General features: G+C 43.1%; 1 protein-coding gene across 1 annotated transcript in view; it reads left to right on the forward strand.

The window, feature by feature from the left end:
* LOC138746559 (integrin alpha-8-like) overlaps positions 1 to 14,346 on the forward strand; it is an 87,601-nt gene that overhangs the window by 44,095 nt on the left and 29,160 nt on the right. The window contains exons 14-19 of the mRNA XM_069904842.1: positions 1,107 to 1,152; positions 3,036 to 3,143; positions 4,805 to 4,860; positions 6,925 to 7,064; positions 10,887 to 11,024; positions 13,775 to 13,842. Of these exons, the coding sequence (XP_069760943.1) occupies positions 1,107 to 1,152; positions 3,036 to 3,143; positions 4,805 to 4,860; positions 6,925 to 7,064; positions 10,887 to 11,024; positions 13,775 to 13,842 (556 nt within the window). The remainder of the gene's footprint in view (positions 1 to 1,106; positions 1,153 to 3,035; positions 3,144 to 4,804; positions 4,861 to 6,924; positions 7,065 to 10,886; positions 11,025 to 13,774; positions 13,843 to 14,346) is intronic.

The following is a 14,346-nucleotide window of genomic DNA, read 5'->3' on the forward strand; positions in this document are numbered from 1 at the left end:
AAATAAACTCTCAGAATCTCAAATAGTAAGAACAGCGTTCAACTTATTAAACAAATGGAAAATGCCATGCGCAGGCCCCACAACCGAGCATTTCTCATTGATAGCTTTGTATCCCCTTTTCTGTGACATTTTGATGGAATGGTATGGGAGGGTTAGGGAGAAGCAAAGACTGTAATCTGGGACAAAATATTCCAAAGGATTGGACTCCAGTAAGCAGATCCACCCAATGATGCCATCTTAAAGCCCATATTAAACAGTTACTTTATAGACAAGCAAATAGAAATTTGCGAAATATCTGTTGGTATGGCTCTACTCCAGGATGACCAAAGATCCTTTTTTTTTGCAATACTGCAACTGTGAATATTTATTTATATTCTTGTATTCATTTATCCAGGTGCCTTGCCATTTGGCATGGATAATCATGTTTCTCCATCTGTCACCATCTCTGAACACCCCCCCCCCCACCCCCCCCGTTTTCCTTCGGTGAAGGCTCCATCTTTGAGCTGAGACCGTAGTCGATGTTGAGTGCACAAATATACAAGGGAAAAATACTGAAGTGGTTTCCCGTTGCCTTCTTCAGCTGCAGTGTCCATACTGGCCCTTGTTCAGCAGATTAATCTGCCCAGCATCTTTAGTTTTACAACCATAAATTGTAGAATCTGCTTGTGAAAAACCATCCACTAACTGCAATCCATGGCTTCACGTGACCCTGATTGCAAGGTACTACACCTTGCCCGAGGGAGACCTATCGGAGGGAAGGAGCACCTTACACCTCCTTTTGCTAGAAATTACACAGCACCGACACTGGCCTTTTTATATTAATTATCTTTGTTTAGCACAATGCTATTACGGCACCAGCGACACAGGCTCAAATCTGGTCCTGTCTGTAGAGAGGTTGTACGCTCTCCCTATGTCTGCATGGGTTTCTTCCGGATGATTACCTTTCAAAAATGTATGATAGTTGATGTATTTCATGGGCCAGAAGGGCCTTCTTCCATGCTGTATCAATGATTTTATTAAAAAATGACATGGTTAGGTGTAAGATGAACCAGATTTGTGAAGTTCCATGCAAATGCCTTCAATGTGTTCTCTTCTGTCTTTTATAGATTTAATTGTTGGCGCTTATGCTGTTGATAAGGTTCTGTTATACAGGTGAGGAAATCTCTACAACCTCCACATTTCTCTTTAGTGAAGCAGTAAGTCAAGTCAAATTTATGGTCACCTGATAACAGCGTTCACCGGTCCTTGGTGTAAAACGCAGACACACAACCAGAAATAACACATATAGAGACAAACACTACATATGCAGGACAAGTATTATATCTATAAAAATAAATATTATTTTGTAAAAAAATAAGAATCTTGGATGGTTAATGTGAACAGTTTCTTTGGTCGTTCAGCATTCTCACTGCCCATGGCATGAAGCTATTTCTCAACCTGGCGGTGCTGGCTCTGATCCTCCTGTATCTCTTCCCCGATGGGAGCAGCTGAAAGATGCTGTGTGCAGGGTGGAAGAGGTTCTCAATGATTTTGTGCACCCTCTTCAGACAACGATCTCGGTAGATCATGTCAATTGTGGTGGGGGGGGGGGGGGGGGGGCGGGTAGACTCCAGTGATCTTCGCGACTACTCTTATTGTCCTGGGGATTGACCTCTGAACCATTTCTCTGCAGCAATCGTACCACACTGTGATGCAGCTGGCCTGGATACTCTCGATAGAGTTCCTATAGAAGAAGGTTGACATAATGGAGGCTGGTAGCCTTGCCTGTTTCAGTCTTCTCAGGAAGTGCAGTCATTGTTGTTCCTTCCTGACCAGTGAGATGTTGAGTGTTCATGATAGGTCACTAGTTAAGTGAATTCCAAAGAACTTGATGCTCTCCACTCTCTCTCTACTACAGATTTATTGACATGAAGTGGAGGGTGGTCACTCCTGGTGCTCCTGAAGTCCATGATCATCTCCTTTGTCTTCTCCAAGTTGAGACTCCGGTTTTTACTCTGCAAGAAGAGGTGGAAAATCTTGTGAATGGTGCGAGAGTAACAACCGGAGACTCAACGTGGAAGAGTCCTGTTATAGCGCCAGAGACCGGAATTTGAATCCCGTGCTGTCTGGAAGGAGTTAGTGCATTCTCACTGTGTTTGCATGGGTTTCCTCCAGGTTCTCCCACCGTTCAAAACATCCAGGAGTTGTAGGTTAATTGAGTGTAATTGGACAGCATGGACTCATGCGTCAGAAGGGCTTGTTACTGTGCTGTACGTCTAAACTTAAATTAGTCACCTCCCTGAGTGCCTCAAAATTAGTCTTCTTTAAATTCTTTATATATCCGGCATATGGTCTTTTCTCAACCATTCTCTCGTCTTAATTGTAGCATGGAGCCTGAACAGATTTTTCCCACTCCCATGTGGGATGAGAGCAGAGTGCAATTATGATTGACTAAACCTGTATTCTTTGGAGTTCAGGAGAATGAGGAGTGATCTAATTGGTGTAATATCCCTAAGGAGACATGACAGGGCAGGGCAAATGCTGAGATGTTTCCAGTAATGCAGTCTTGTGTAAAGTGATTATGACTGGATAAGGGCACAGTCTATCAAAATAATGTCCCTTGAAATTTCTTCTGATTGATGTTGAACCTCTGGAATTTTCTACTTTGAAGAGCTGAGGATGCAGATCAATTTTCGAACGATTAGATACCGAGGACTTTGGGGAACTGGCTTGGAATAGAAGATGAGTCCTGAGGCATTTCAGCCATGATTTGATTGATGGGCAGTTTTAAGGGGCTGGGTGTAAATCTCCCAGCTCCTTATAGCTTGGGTAGATCAGTTGGGCCTATGTCTGTGTTGTGAAACAATAAAACCTTTAATACAGGTGGATGCGAACTAGAGTGAATAATTTAATGGGAGGGTTATAGTCAGTGCTTGAGGTCTGCACCTACACATGCATGTGAGGAACTGAAGTGAATGGAGGGCCAATTAGCCAAGATGCAGCAAACAGGGCTGACCACATAAGATGCTGATAAGTTCTCCCCTTTCTCCCAACAGAACCAAGCCGGTAATAGCAGCAGAAGTTAAACTCATGCTGACACCAAATATTCTGAACCCCAAACTAAAGGCCTGCAAATTAGCAGAAACTCAAACTCCTGTGACATGGTAAGAAATCTCCTTTAAATTTCTGATAATTGGTTGGAAAGTTAGCTTTAGCGGTTAGCGCAATGCTGCTAACAGCGCCAGCGACGAGGGTTCAAATCCGGTGCTGTCCGTAAGGGTTTGTACATTCTCCCCGTGACGGTGTGGGTTTCCTCCGGCTGCTCAGTTTCCTCGCATATTCCAAATGCATTTGGGATTAATAGGTCAATTGGTCACATGGGTGTATTTGGGCTAAACAGGTTTATGGGCCAGAAGGGTCAGTTACCCTGCTGTATCTTGCATTAAAATTAATTTTTTAAAGATGACCCCAATAGTTCAGAAGGTTGATCTGGTCACGACCAAATGCAGCAATAATGCTCAGTGACATATGAAGTTGTATATTTTGCCGATAAGAACCAGGATCTATCTTGAATGTGAGATTTCAGAATTTTGAATGCAGTCAGGAGACTGGGTTCACAAGTTCATCGATTCAGCGCACTTGGAGATAGGGGATTAAATCAGAAAGCTGAATCAGTATATATATAAAACCTGAAAGTAAGGAGGTTTTGGAAACATGACTGGACAGTAGTTGGAGTGGCATTTGATTGCAAAGTCAGGACGTTAGAAGTGGTGTGCCCTCCATTTACTGGGCTGTTGCTGTGTAAGAAAGCATTGCAGAGTAAAGAAACAGTAGAGGAATCTGGTGGCCTGTTAGATGTGTGAAAAGGTCATTAAAGATTATGGCGGGGTTCACTAGTTCTTTGCTTGTTTCTAGAACCTGGTAAAATGTAAAGGTGCGATTTTAAAATGGTCATAAAAATAACGAGCATAAGAAATAAGAGCAGGAGTCGACCATCTGGCCCGTTGAGCCTGCTCCGCCATTCAATGAGATCGTGGCTGATCTGATGATCAGCTCATCTCCACCAACCTTCCTTTTCCCCATATCCCTTTATTCCCCTACCATGTAGAAATCTATCCAACCTTCTCTTCAATATATTTACTGAGGCTGCCTCCACTGCTTCAATGTCCAGCAAATTCCACAGATTCACCACCCTCTTGGAAATGCATTTCCTCCTCATCTCTGTCCTAAATGTACCACTCTGAAGCTTGAGGCCATGTCCCCAAGTTTTGTTTTCCCCTACCAACGTAAACAACTTACCTACCTTTAATCTATGCCTTTCATAATTTTATGTTTCTATGAGATCCTCTCTTGTTATTTTAAACCCCAGCAATTACAGTCCCAGATAACTCCATCTTTCCTCATAGGCCAACCCTTCCATCTCTGGAATCAACCTGGTGAAACTCTCCTGCACCACCTCCACATCCTTCCTCAGATCAGAACTGCACACAGTACTCCAGATGCCCTCTCCCGGCTCTTAATTCAATCCATAGAAACTAAGGAAATGTTTAGTGCAGCAAGCACATTCAGAATGCTGAATTCCCTGCAACAGAGACATCACAGAATCAAAGCCAACTGATCCTTTCAACAACGATGCAGTTTTGTGAAAGAAAGGACTATTAAAAGTGTTGTTCAAGGGACTGGGGATTGGTTTGTGGTAATGTGAAGGGAATGGGCTAAGTGAATATCCCTTAACTTCTATAATTCAAAGACAAGAAACGTTGCGTGCTGTTATCCGTATTAATGATATAACTTTGGTTTTAAAACATTTTCCATTGTTTTGCAGTTTTGAGGTGAAGACATGTGTCACAGTAAAAGGACATGCTATTCCTCAGAATTATGGTGAGTTCAAAGAGGAAACGGTTGGAATACACTATGTACCACACTCTGCACTTTTGGAATTTGCCTTTATCCATTTCCATCCTTGTCTTTTATTTCCTTCCGCTGATGTTTGGCTCATAGGGTTCCCTTGGAAGATTGTAGTAAAATACAAAAGTCTGCAGATACTGTGATTGAAGTAAAAACATGTTGCTGGAGAAACTCAGCTGATCAAATAGCACTGTTTATATAGCAAAGATAAAGATACACAACCAACGTTTCAGGCTTGATCCCTTCATCAAGGAATAAGCAAAATGTAGGCAGGTGCCTGAACAAAATATTGGGGTGCAGGGGGAGGAGCATGGCCCACAGGCAGGAGGTAATGGGTGGATCAGGGAGGGAGGGCACAGCACCAAACAGGGGGAGGAGGGGAATGGCTCTGTGAAGGGAAAGGAAAGAACACACCAGGTATAGGAGCTGAACTAGGCCCGAGTCTGCTCCGCAGGATCAGGAGACGGAAGCATAGGGAAGAAGGTTGAGAGGTCCAATATAAACCGGACATGCAATCACTAGGTTGTGTTTGGCTTCTTATTCCAGCCTCTGCTTCTCTTTTATGTTCTTAGATCTGTTTCCACCTTGTGGTAAACTACTCTTATACTGCTGCCGGGTGGACTCACCTCCCGAAACTGATCCTACCCATAACCCCTTGCATGCTCCCCCCTTCATCCTGCCATGATCTGTCGATGAGGTTGATGGCTGCTCAAGTCTAGAGTCAATAAAAGCCTATTGGTTTCACAACCTCAGACTTTTGTGGTAGTTGATGGTGCATCACACCTATCAACCTCCCTCTTATCTGCCCCTCCCCTCCCCCATCTGCCCATCATCCCCACTTCACCTGGTTCCACCAATCTCTCATACTTACAACTTGCCAACAGTTGAACTGAGGTTTCTACTCACTTACACGGCAATAGCATGAGAAACTGCGTCACCACAAATCCCAACATACAATGTCATTCTGTTTATGTATTGCTCTTACAAGTGCAAAGAGGAGGCACCCCAAAATACATTAATGTTCTGATGACGTGGAGCTTTTGGCTCCTGTATATGATGGATCTGGAAATATATTGCAGTTAGATCCAATGTACACTGTTCAAATCTCAATTCAGCTCCACTCTGCTAATCCAAATATATTGATCACAGTGTACTTGGTTAGTGAGGTAGGGAAGATGTGTTCAGCCCTGTGTGTATTGATGTATCCAATATCAGCTCCTGGATACATTACCAGTATGCCAAAGTAGACATTAGTATCCAGTTTGCACTCAGACCGTAAGTGTACGGATGATAGCTGCATGGCTCACCATTGACATGTTAACGTACAAATATTCTGGTTTATTATCATTACAAATGAACAGCACTCTCTGGTCCTTGGTGCAAAAACATGCAAGCATAGTTACCGAAAGATGATACATATGCAGTACATAAATACATATATAAAAATAGATATAGTGGAGTCTCAGATGGTTAGCAGTTCATTTGTTGTTCAGCACTCTCACTGCCCATGGCAAGAGACTGTTTCTCAGTCTGATGATTCTGGCTCGGATATTTCTGTATCTCTTCCCCAATGGGAGTCGCTGAAAGATGCTGTGTGTGGGGCGGAAGGGGTCCTCAATGATTTTGCAAGCCCTCTTTAGACAACGGTCCTGGTAGATCACGTCGACGGAGAGGGCAAAGACACCATTGATCCTCTCTGCCACTCTTGTGGTCCTGTGGATTGACCTCTGACCCATTTCTCTGCAGCAACTGCACCATGACGCTCTCGATAGAGCTCCTATAGAAAGTTGACAGGATGGTGGCCAGTTTCCCACCTCAGTCTTCTCAGGAAATGCTGTCACTGCTGTGCCTTCCTGACAAGCGAGGACGAATAGTCAGATGCACTCACTCCACGAGTAAAATGTTGGAAATCTAAAAAGCTCTAGAATTTAGAGACCATTTCCCGCAAGAGATATAGTGTGAACATTTCAGATTTTCTGTTTGTTTTCCAATGTGTTCAAACTTAACTCTTAATTTTATCATTTCTTTTGTTTCAAGTTCTGAATGCTCGGTTGGAGTTGGACAAACCTCAGCGACGGACACTTTTCCTGACCTCCCATCAATCACAGCAAATCGTTCAGTTTTCATCAATGAAAGATAAGGAAACATCCTGCCGCATCCTCAAGGCTTACCTCAGGGTATCTGCTTCCTTAATACTCTGATCATTTTCTCGGTTCATTGATAGCAGTGGAGACCTCTTTGTCTTGATGTAAACACACACTCAGTGTCAGAGTACAACTTTGGCTGCATGAGCATTGCTGAGAACACTTTTGGAGCACTGTGTGTGCCAGTGGTTTGCAAACCTTTTTTCTTTCCACTCACCTACTACTTTATGCCATAGGTGCTCTGTGATTAGTAAGGGATTGATTAAGGTGGTAGGTGGATGGAAAGAAAAAGATTTGAAAGCCACTGTTTTAATCATACCTAATTGACTCGTTATGTGCATGGTTTCATAACTCCAAAGGAAATGGGCCAATGACAATTTTTCTCAAGCAAAATATTTTGGTAACAATTAGGTCTAGAGCTTTTTATCCCCCACTCACATACCACCTTAATCAAGCCCTTACTATCACAGAGCACCTATGGCATAGGGATTAAGGTAGTTTGAAAATCATTAATGTATGCTATAAGTATTAGTGCATTTGAAACAGTTCAGAGGAAGTTTATCAGACATGGAGCATTGGAGAATGAAGAGATAGAGGTCAACAAAATTATGGGGAGTATTGATAGGGTAAATCCAAACAGGATTTTTCCACTGCGGTTGGGAAAGACAAGAACTAGAGGAAATGGGATAAGGATGAAAAGTAAAGTTCAAGGAGAACATTAATTTCTTCAACAGAGGGCAGTGAGAGTGTGGAACAAGCTGCCAGTGGAGGTGAATGCAGATTCGATTTTGACTTTTGAGATTGGATAGGTACATGGGTATGGAGGGCTATGATCCAGGTGCAGTTCAAGCGTGGACTAGATGGGCCAAAGGGCCTGTTTCTGTGCTGTAGATTCCAGACTCCTATTTGGAATTGGTGATTTGCCTTAGGAAGGAAGGTTGGGCAAGCCAGGCTGGTATCTGCTGAGGTTCGGAGGGAACATGATTGGGACGCACAAGGTCCAGCTTCGAAATCACAAAACTGCACGTTAAAATGTTGAAATAAAAAAGGAGAAAATGCTGGAAGCACTCAGCAGTTCAGGCAGGATCCATGGAATGAAAAAACTGCATTAATGTTTCAGGTTGATTAAACTTTGTCAGATCCTCAATGACCTGGGCCAGGTTGGATATGGAAGGATGCTTCCCCTTGCTCCAGGGGTCATTATTTCAATACAGTAGATCACCGTTTAAAACAGAATCTAACCTTTATTCTCTCTCTGCGATGGGAAGCCTTTGTATACATTTAAGGAACAGGTTGGTAAATACCTGATAAGCAAGCAGATGAAAGGTCATCAGGGCTAGATGGAAGGTGGATGTGGAGGATCAGTATCAATACCTTAGTCCAGGTTCTGGGGTGAGATCTCAATCAGGAATCTACTGGACAGAGGAATCAAGGTCCTGGACTCATTGTGTTGAACCAATTATTTTTAATGATAAACAAGCTTGTGGGGAGGTCTGTCTCCCCTCCCCGAACATACAAATGCATGCTTTTAAATTTTCCTGATGTTAACCAATCACAAAACAGTCTCCTGTGTGGCAAACATTATGCCATCAGCAGTAAGTTAAGTAATGTCTGTCTACATATTATGGACCAATCACAGAAACGTGTTCCCCCTCGCCTCAGGTATTTTTACACTTTTGGATCCCCTTATTCTTGAAAGTCATTTGATTTTGGAGAAATTAGGGCTAGTGGAATTTGTGATTGCCAGTCAACACAAGTCCTGCACCTCCCCGCCCCCCTAACCCCCACCATTGTCCTTGAGTATCTGCAACCGTCCCAGCATAAGCATTAATCAGGTTTAATTAATCAACATCATTCTAAACCTTTCTTCCACAGTGGTACTGCAGCCACAATCAGATCAGGAAAGATTTATTGAACGTTAGAACAGACCTGAGGAAAGGTGTGGCCTATTCTTGCTCCAAATGCATAGGTTTTTGTGTTTGCCCAAATCTTCCCCAGTTGGAGGAAAATCCAGAATCAAGCTTTACCTTAATCCTCACTCACCGAAAACTGTCCTCTGTTGAACAAAGGTAGAGTTCCTGCTTTCAAACTTTGCCGTAGGGTTCCACCACCTCTCACAGTTTGTGATAAACTCTGGGTGGCTTTGATAATTTTACCATCGAGAAATCAAATTTAGTTTGCCATAAAACAGTACAGGCTGATCAGCCCATGATGCTGTGCCAACTTATATATAAACTTATTTCAGCATCAAATCTATACCTTCCCAACCTCACCCCCATTACCCTTGATTTACAAACATTTTAATTTAGACGTACAGCAGAGTTACAGGCCTGTTCGCTTGTGAGCTTGTGCTTCCTAATTGACCTACAACCCACAGAATGTTTTGAACAGTGGGAGGAAACCAGACCACCCACAGGAAACCTGGGGAGAACGTATAAACTCCTTGCGGGCAGCACGGGAATCAAATCCCGGTCCCGATTGCTGGCGCTGTAACAGCGTTACGCTAACTGGTTCACAAGCCATGCTCTCTTACCTATCTAAAAGCTTTCTCAATGATCCTGCTGTACCAGCCTCCATCATCACCTGTGGCAATGTATCCCAGGCACCCACCACTCTCTGACATCTTCCCTAAACTTTCCTCCACTCAACTTAAACAGTCATTTTAAGTCAAAACTGGGTCCATTGATCTCACGTCTTTTAAGTTTGTTTTTTTGCAAGTGTGTTATTTTTATAGTGTGGGCATCACCGACCTACCACCATGTTACATGGGTTAAAATGCATTGAATCCAGAGCCAATGTAATGGGGTGCAGAACCAGAAAATGTCTGCAGGTGGAGCAGTTTAAGCGCCATTACTTGGCCAACAGCGCCATTATCAGGAATGTGAAGGCACTGCATACCTTTTAAATTTAGTTACAACTCAGTGGAACCGCCACGAATCTGTGGAATTCATTGAGAACAGTGGCCATATTTCAAATTTTGTATTTGCCATAAGACTCTTTAGGATAATTTGAGACAACAATAGAAACCTTGAAGAAGGGGTTAGGCCCGAAACATTCCTAATACAGTAAAACCTCATTAGAACGCGGTAGTTGGGGTCCAGAATTTCATACCATGTTATAGCCGAGTCGCAGAACAGATGTCAAACCCAAATAGCCACTCTCCCTGCTGCCAACGGCCCCCCTCCTCGCTGCCGACAGCCACCCTCCCCACTACCGACAGCCCCCCTCCCCGCTACCGACAGCCTCCCTCCCCGCTACCGACAGCCCTGATGTCCCGCGCCGGGGGGGGGGGGCGGGGGGGGGGTGCTGTCAGGTGGCTGCCCCTGCCCCGACTCAGGAGCCGGCGTTTGTTCCACAGCACCTCTCCCCGCTGTGGACCTTTCAGGTGGCAGAACACCGCCTTCAGCGCTGCCTTTGCAGACATCCACAGCTGGCTCCGCTCCTGGCAATTCCACCTGAAAGCGGGTTATAACTAACAATTTCAATGAAAGAAAGCAAGTGTGTTCTTTTAATATTGGTATTCTGAATTTTAACCAACTTATTTACAAAGTTTGGGGTCCACAGACACCCGCACTATAAGCGATTCCACGGATTAATGAATTGCGTTCAAACGGGGTTTTACTGTATATCTTTACCTCCTGCAGATGCTGTGAGGCTAGCTGAGTTCCTCCCACATTTCTGTGGTTTTACTTAAGCCCTCCAGGTAACATCCTGGTGAATCTACTTGGTACCTTTTCCACCTTGATGAAATCGTTCCTGCAGCAGGTTGTGGCGGGTACATACTAATTTATTCCGACACTGCATCAGAAGTATCTGGAGGAGGTGAACTGAATGTCCTCTCGTTATCTCTCACAGAATGAAGCAGAGTTTAAAGACAAGCTGAGCCCGATTGTTGTGACGTTGAACTTCAGTCGATTGGAGGAGATACAGAACAGCTCCAGCGCCCTGTCCTTGGTGCTGAGTCCCCACAGTCGGGTCCTGATCACGGAAAAGGTGAGGTACGAGTCGGTGGCCTTCACAGAAATCACCCAAGGAATACAGGGCTCAACGCAGGTTGAGAAAGGTACTGCCCTCAAACATCAAACCTAATAGCCTGAATACGCCTGAGATTATCTGATGTTGGAAGCTAAGCAGGCTCAGGCCTGGTCAGTATTTGGAGGGGAGACCCCCTGAGACCACCAGGTGCTGAAGGTTTCTATGAGGGGTGCTGGACAAAGTGAAGACTCTGTCTGTCGTACGGTAGACAAAAGTTAAAGAATTTCATGTTTATTACATTCTAAATGTAGTATCACATTCCAAAAATGAAACCTTTGCTGTTGGGAATAAAATGTTGGCATATCTGTGATTAAATGGCAGGGAAGAGACACATTCTCCCACTCTCATTTAGGGTCACCACGGTGGCTGCCATCCTGCTTCCTTAACTGCACTTGTCCTCAGATAATGCACAACTGTTTACTCTGGACACTTGAGAGAACTTTATAATATGAGGAAAGATGGAGATCAGGTGGGCAACCAGATCCATTCTCCCAAGACCAAAATGTCAAATACTGGAGGACATTTAAGTTGATGTGTGTGGCAAATTGTTTTCCACACAGAGAGTGGCATGTGCCAGGTACAGGCTGCTTGGAGCAGTTAAGAAGTTGTTGGATAGACATACGGAGGGAGGGCTATGGGGGATTGCGTACAGGCAGAAGATAGAAAAACAAAAGTCTACAATGCTGTAAAAAAAACAAAAATGCTGGAGGAACTCAGCCGGTGACTGCAAAAAAAACGGCTCAGGCCAGAATTATTGGTTATATATTCTTACTTCCTATGGACGCTGCAAGACCAGCTGAGTTCTTCCAGAATTTCTGTGGTTTTACTACAATCACAGCGACTGAAGACTTTGATGTTTCACTCCATTTCAGTTGCTACACAGCAAACTTTCTTCAAGGGATGCCTACCATGAAGAAGTTCTCCTTTCTTTGAAGGGAGGTTTGTGAGATTCTCTCTCATTGTCCCCCTCCACCCCCCCCCCTCCCCCAGCACTCTCTTCTCTCATGCTCCTCAAGATACTTTGATGAAAGGCTCAGGCCTGAAACATTGGTTATATATCCTTATGGACGCTGAGAGACTGGCTGAGTTCCTCCAGCATTTTTGTGTTTTTGCTGCAGGCAGAACAGATGTGCTTTAATTTTGGATAGTATTTCTCCCAGACATTGTGGGCTGAAGGGCCTGTCCCTACATTCTATTTCCAGTTCTGGTCACCTAACTACAGGAAGGATATCAGCAAGATTGAAAGAATGCAGAGAAGATTTACTCAGGTATTGCTGAGTCTTCAGGAGTCAGTTTACAGGGAAAGATTAATCAGGTTAGGACATTATTTCTTGGAGTGTAGAAGAATGAGGGGAGATTCGATAGAGATTTACAAAATTATGAGGGGTATAGACAGAGTAAATGCGAGTAGCCTCTTTCCACAGAATAGGAGAGATAAATACAAGAGGACATGGCTTTAGGGGAACTTCTTCACTCAGAGTGGTGGGAGTGTGGAATGAGCTGCCACTTGATGTGGTAAATGTAGGCTCCCTCAAGTTTAAGAATAAATTGGATTGATTCTGGGATGGGAAAGTTCTGGAGTGTTATGGAATTGGTGCAGATCAATGGGACTAGTGGAATAATATTTCAGCATGGACTGAATGGCCATTTTTCTGTGCTGTCGTGTTCTGTGGTTCTAATTGCTGAGAACAGCATAACGCCTTGAGGGATAAAGGCCTAACTACCAGCCTGACATCCAAGTAGACATCAGGTCCACATTAGGCCTTGCTTTTGAGGAACCATCATCTGTTGTGGGGCTAAATCTCATTACAGGTTGATCTTTAGGACTGTTTGCAACCTGATTGGGGCACCATGAAGTCCCTGGAGCTTCCCTAGTCTATATTTTGCATCAAAAAGGAAGTACAGGAATGTTAAAATCAGAACTGCCCCAGGCTGATAGGTTCTTCTGACAGGCTGTGAACAGTATCCTGTAATCAAGTAAATCATTCCAAAATAAATATATATATAAAATAGTAATTTTAATTATATATTTATGTGTATCTTTCTCTCTCTCACTCTGTGTGTGTGTGTGTGTGTGCATGAGTGTAAGTCTATGCAGTGTATGTGTGTGCACTGTAGTCTGGAGAAATGCTGGTTTCCTATGTACATTCAGACGAAAATAAATTTGTTCTTGAACCATTGAGGGGAGGGTTTGGAAATCAGAATGAGAGACAGTGCTCGACTAGCAACTCCAAATGAACTATTTTGACAAGCCATCGCCAAGAGGTAAAAGCAGCAGTGCACTTTAGTACATCAAGAGGAAATATTACTAAATGAGATAACCAATCTTTTCACTGCAGTGCTGGAGAAACTCAGCCAGTCACTCAGTGTTCTTTACGCAGCAAACATTAAGATACATAACCAATGTTCCGGGCCTGAGCCCTTCATCAAGTTGTCTAAGTTAATCATTTTGTCCTTTTTCTTTGGACAAGACAGTCCCAATCTTCAGTTCAATTAAGCTGGAATAACTCTAAACACTGCTATATAACATTATCAATCTACCTGGCCTCAGCCTGACATTTCATTTGAAAGATGACATTAAGAAAACAAGTTAGAGACATCATCGCTATAATCTGAGCCAAGTTTAAAACTAAGTCTAAAAGGTGGCATCAAAATTGAAAATCAGAAGCAGGATTTAAGACCAATGTTGTTGTTTCATCTTGTCTTAGGCTCGTATTCTCCTGAACTGTGGAAGTGATAACATATGTATTCCAGATTTCAAACTGTCAGCAAATGCGTAAGTTTTTCCTTAATTTGTTCCAGTTTTCTGATGTACCGAGTCACTGAGCTTCCCCAACAGTCAACAGAAATAAATAATTACCAACAAGAAATATATTACTTTCAGATTTTAGATTTATTGTCAGAATACATACATGACATCACATACAACACTGAGATTCCTTTTTTCTGTGGGCGAGGAAGAATCACCACGTATTGGTAGTGCAAAACAATACTGTACGTAACATATATATGTAAACAAATAAAGAACTGTAAACAGATCACGAATGTAAACAAACAGAGAATTTTAATAAAAGATCAATCTAGGATATTCTGAAAGATCCTTTGACCAATTTTTAGCAGGCATGTTTGAATCATCCTATATTAGGGCAAGATCTTAATTAATGCATTCCTACAAGTAATCCATTCCAATTTTCTTCATCTACATTTGGTCTTCATTTTTGAAAGGGATGGTCTTTATGGGAAAGTGTTGACTTCAAACCTGCCACAGCTTGAATGTAAA

The sequence above is a fragment of the Narcine bancroftii genome, chromosome 12, assembly GCF_036971445.1.
Source record: "Narcine bancroftii isolate sNarBan1 chromosome 12, sNarBan1.hap1, whole genome shotgun sequence".
In the NCBI taxonomy this organism is placed as follows: domain Eukaryota; kingdom Metazoa; phylum Chordata; class Chondrichthyes; order Torpediniformes; family Narcinidae; genus Narcine; species Narcine bancroftii.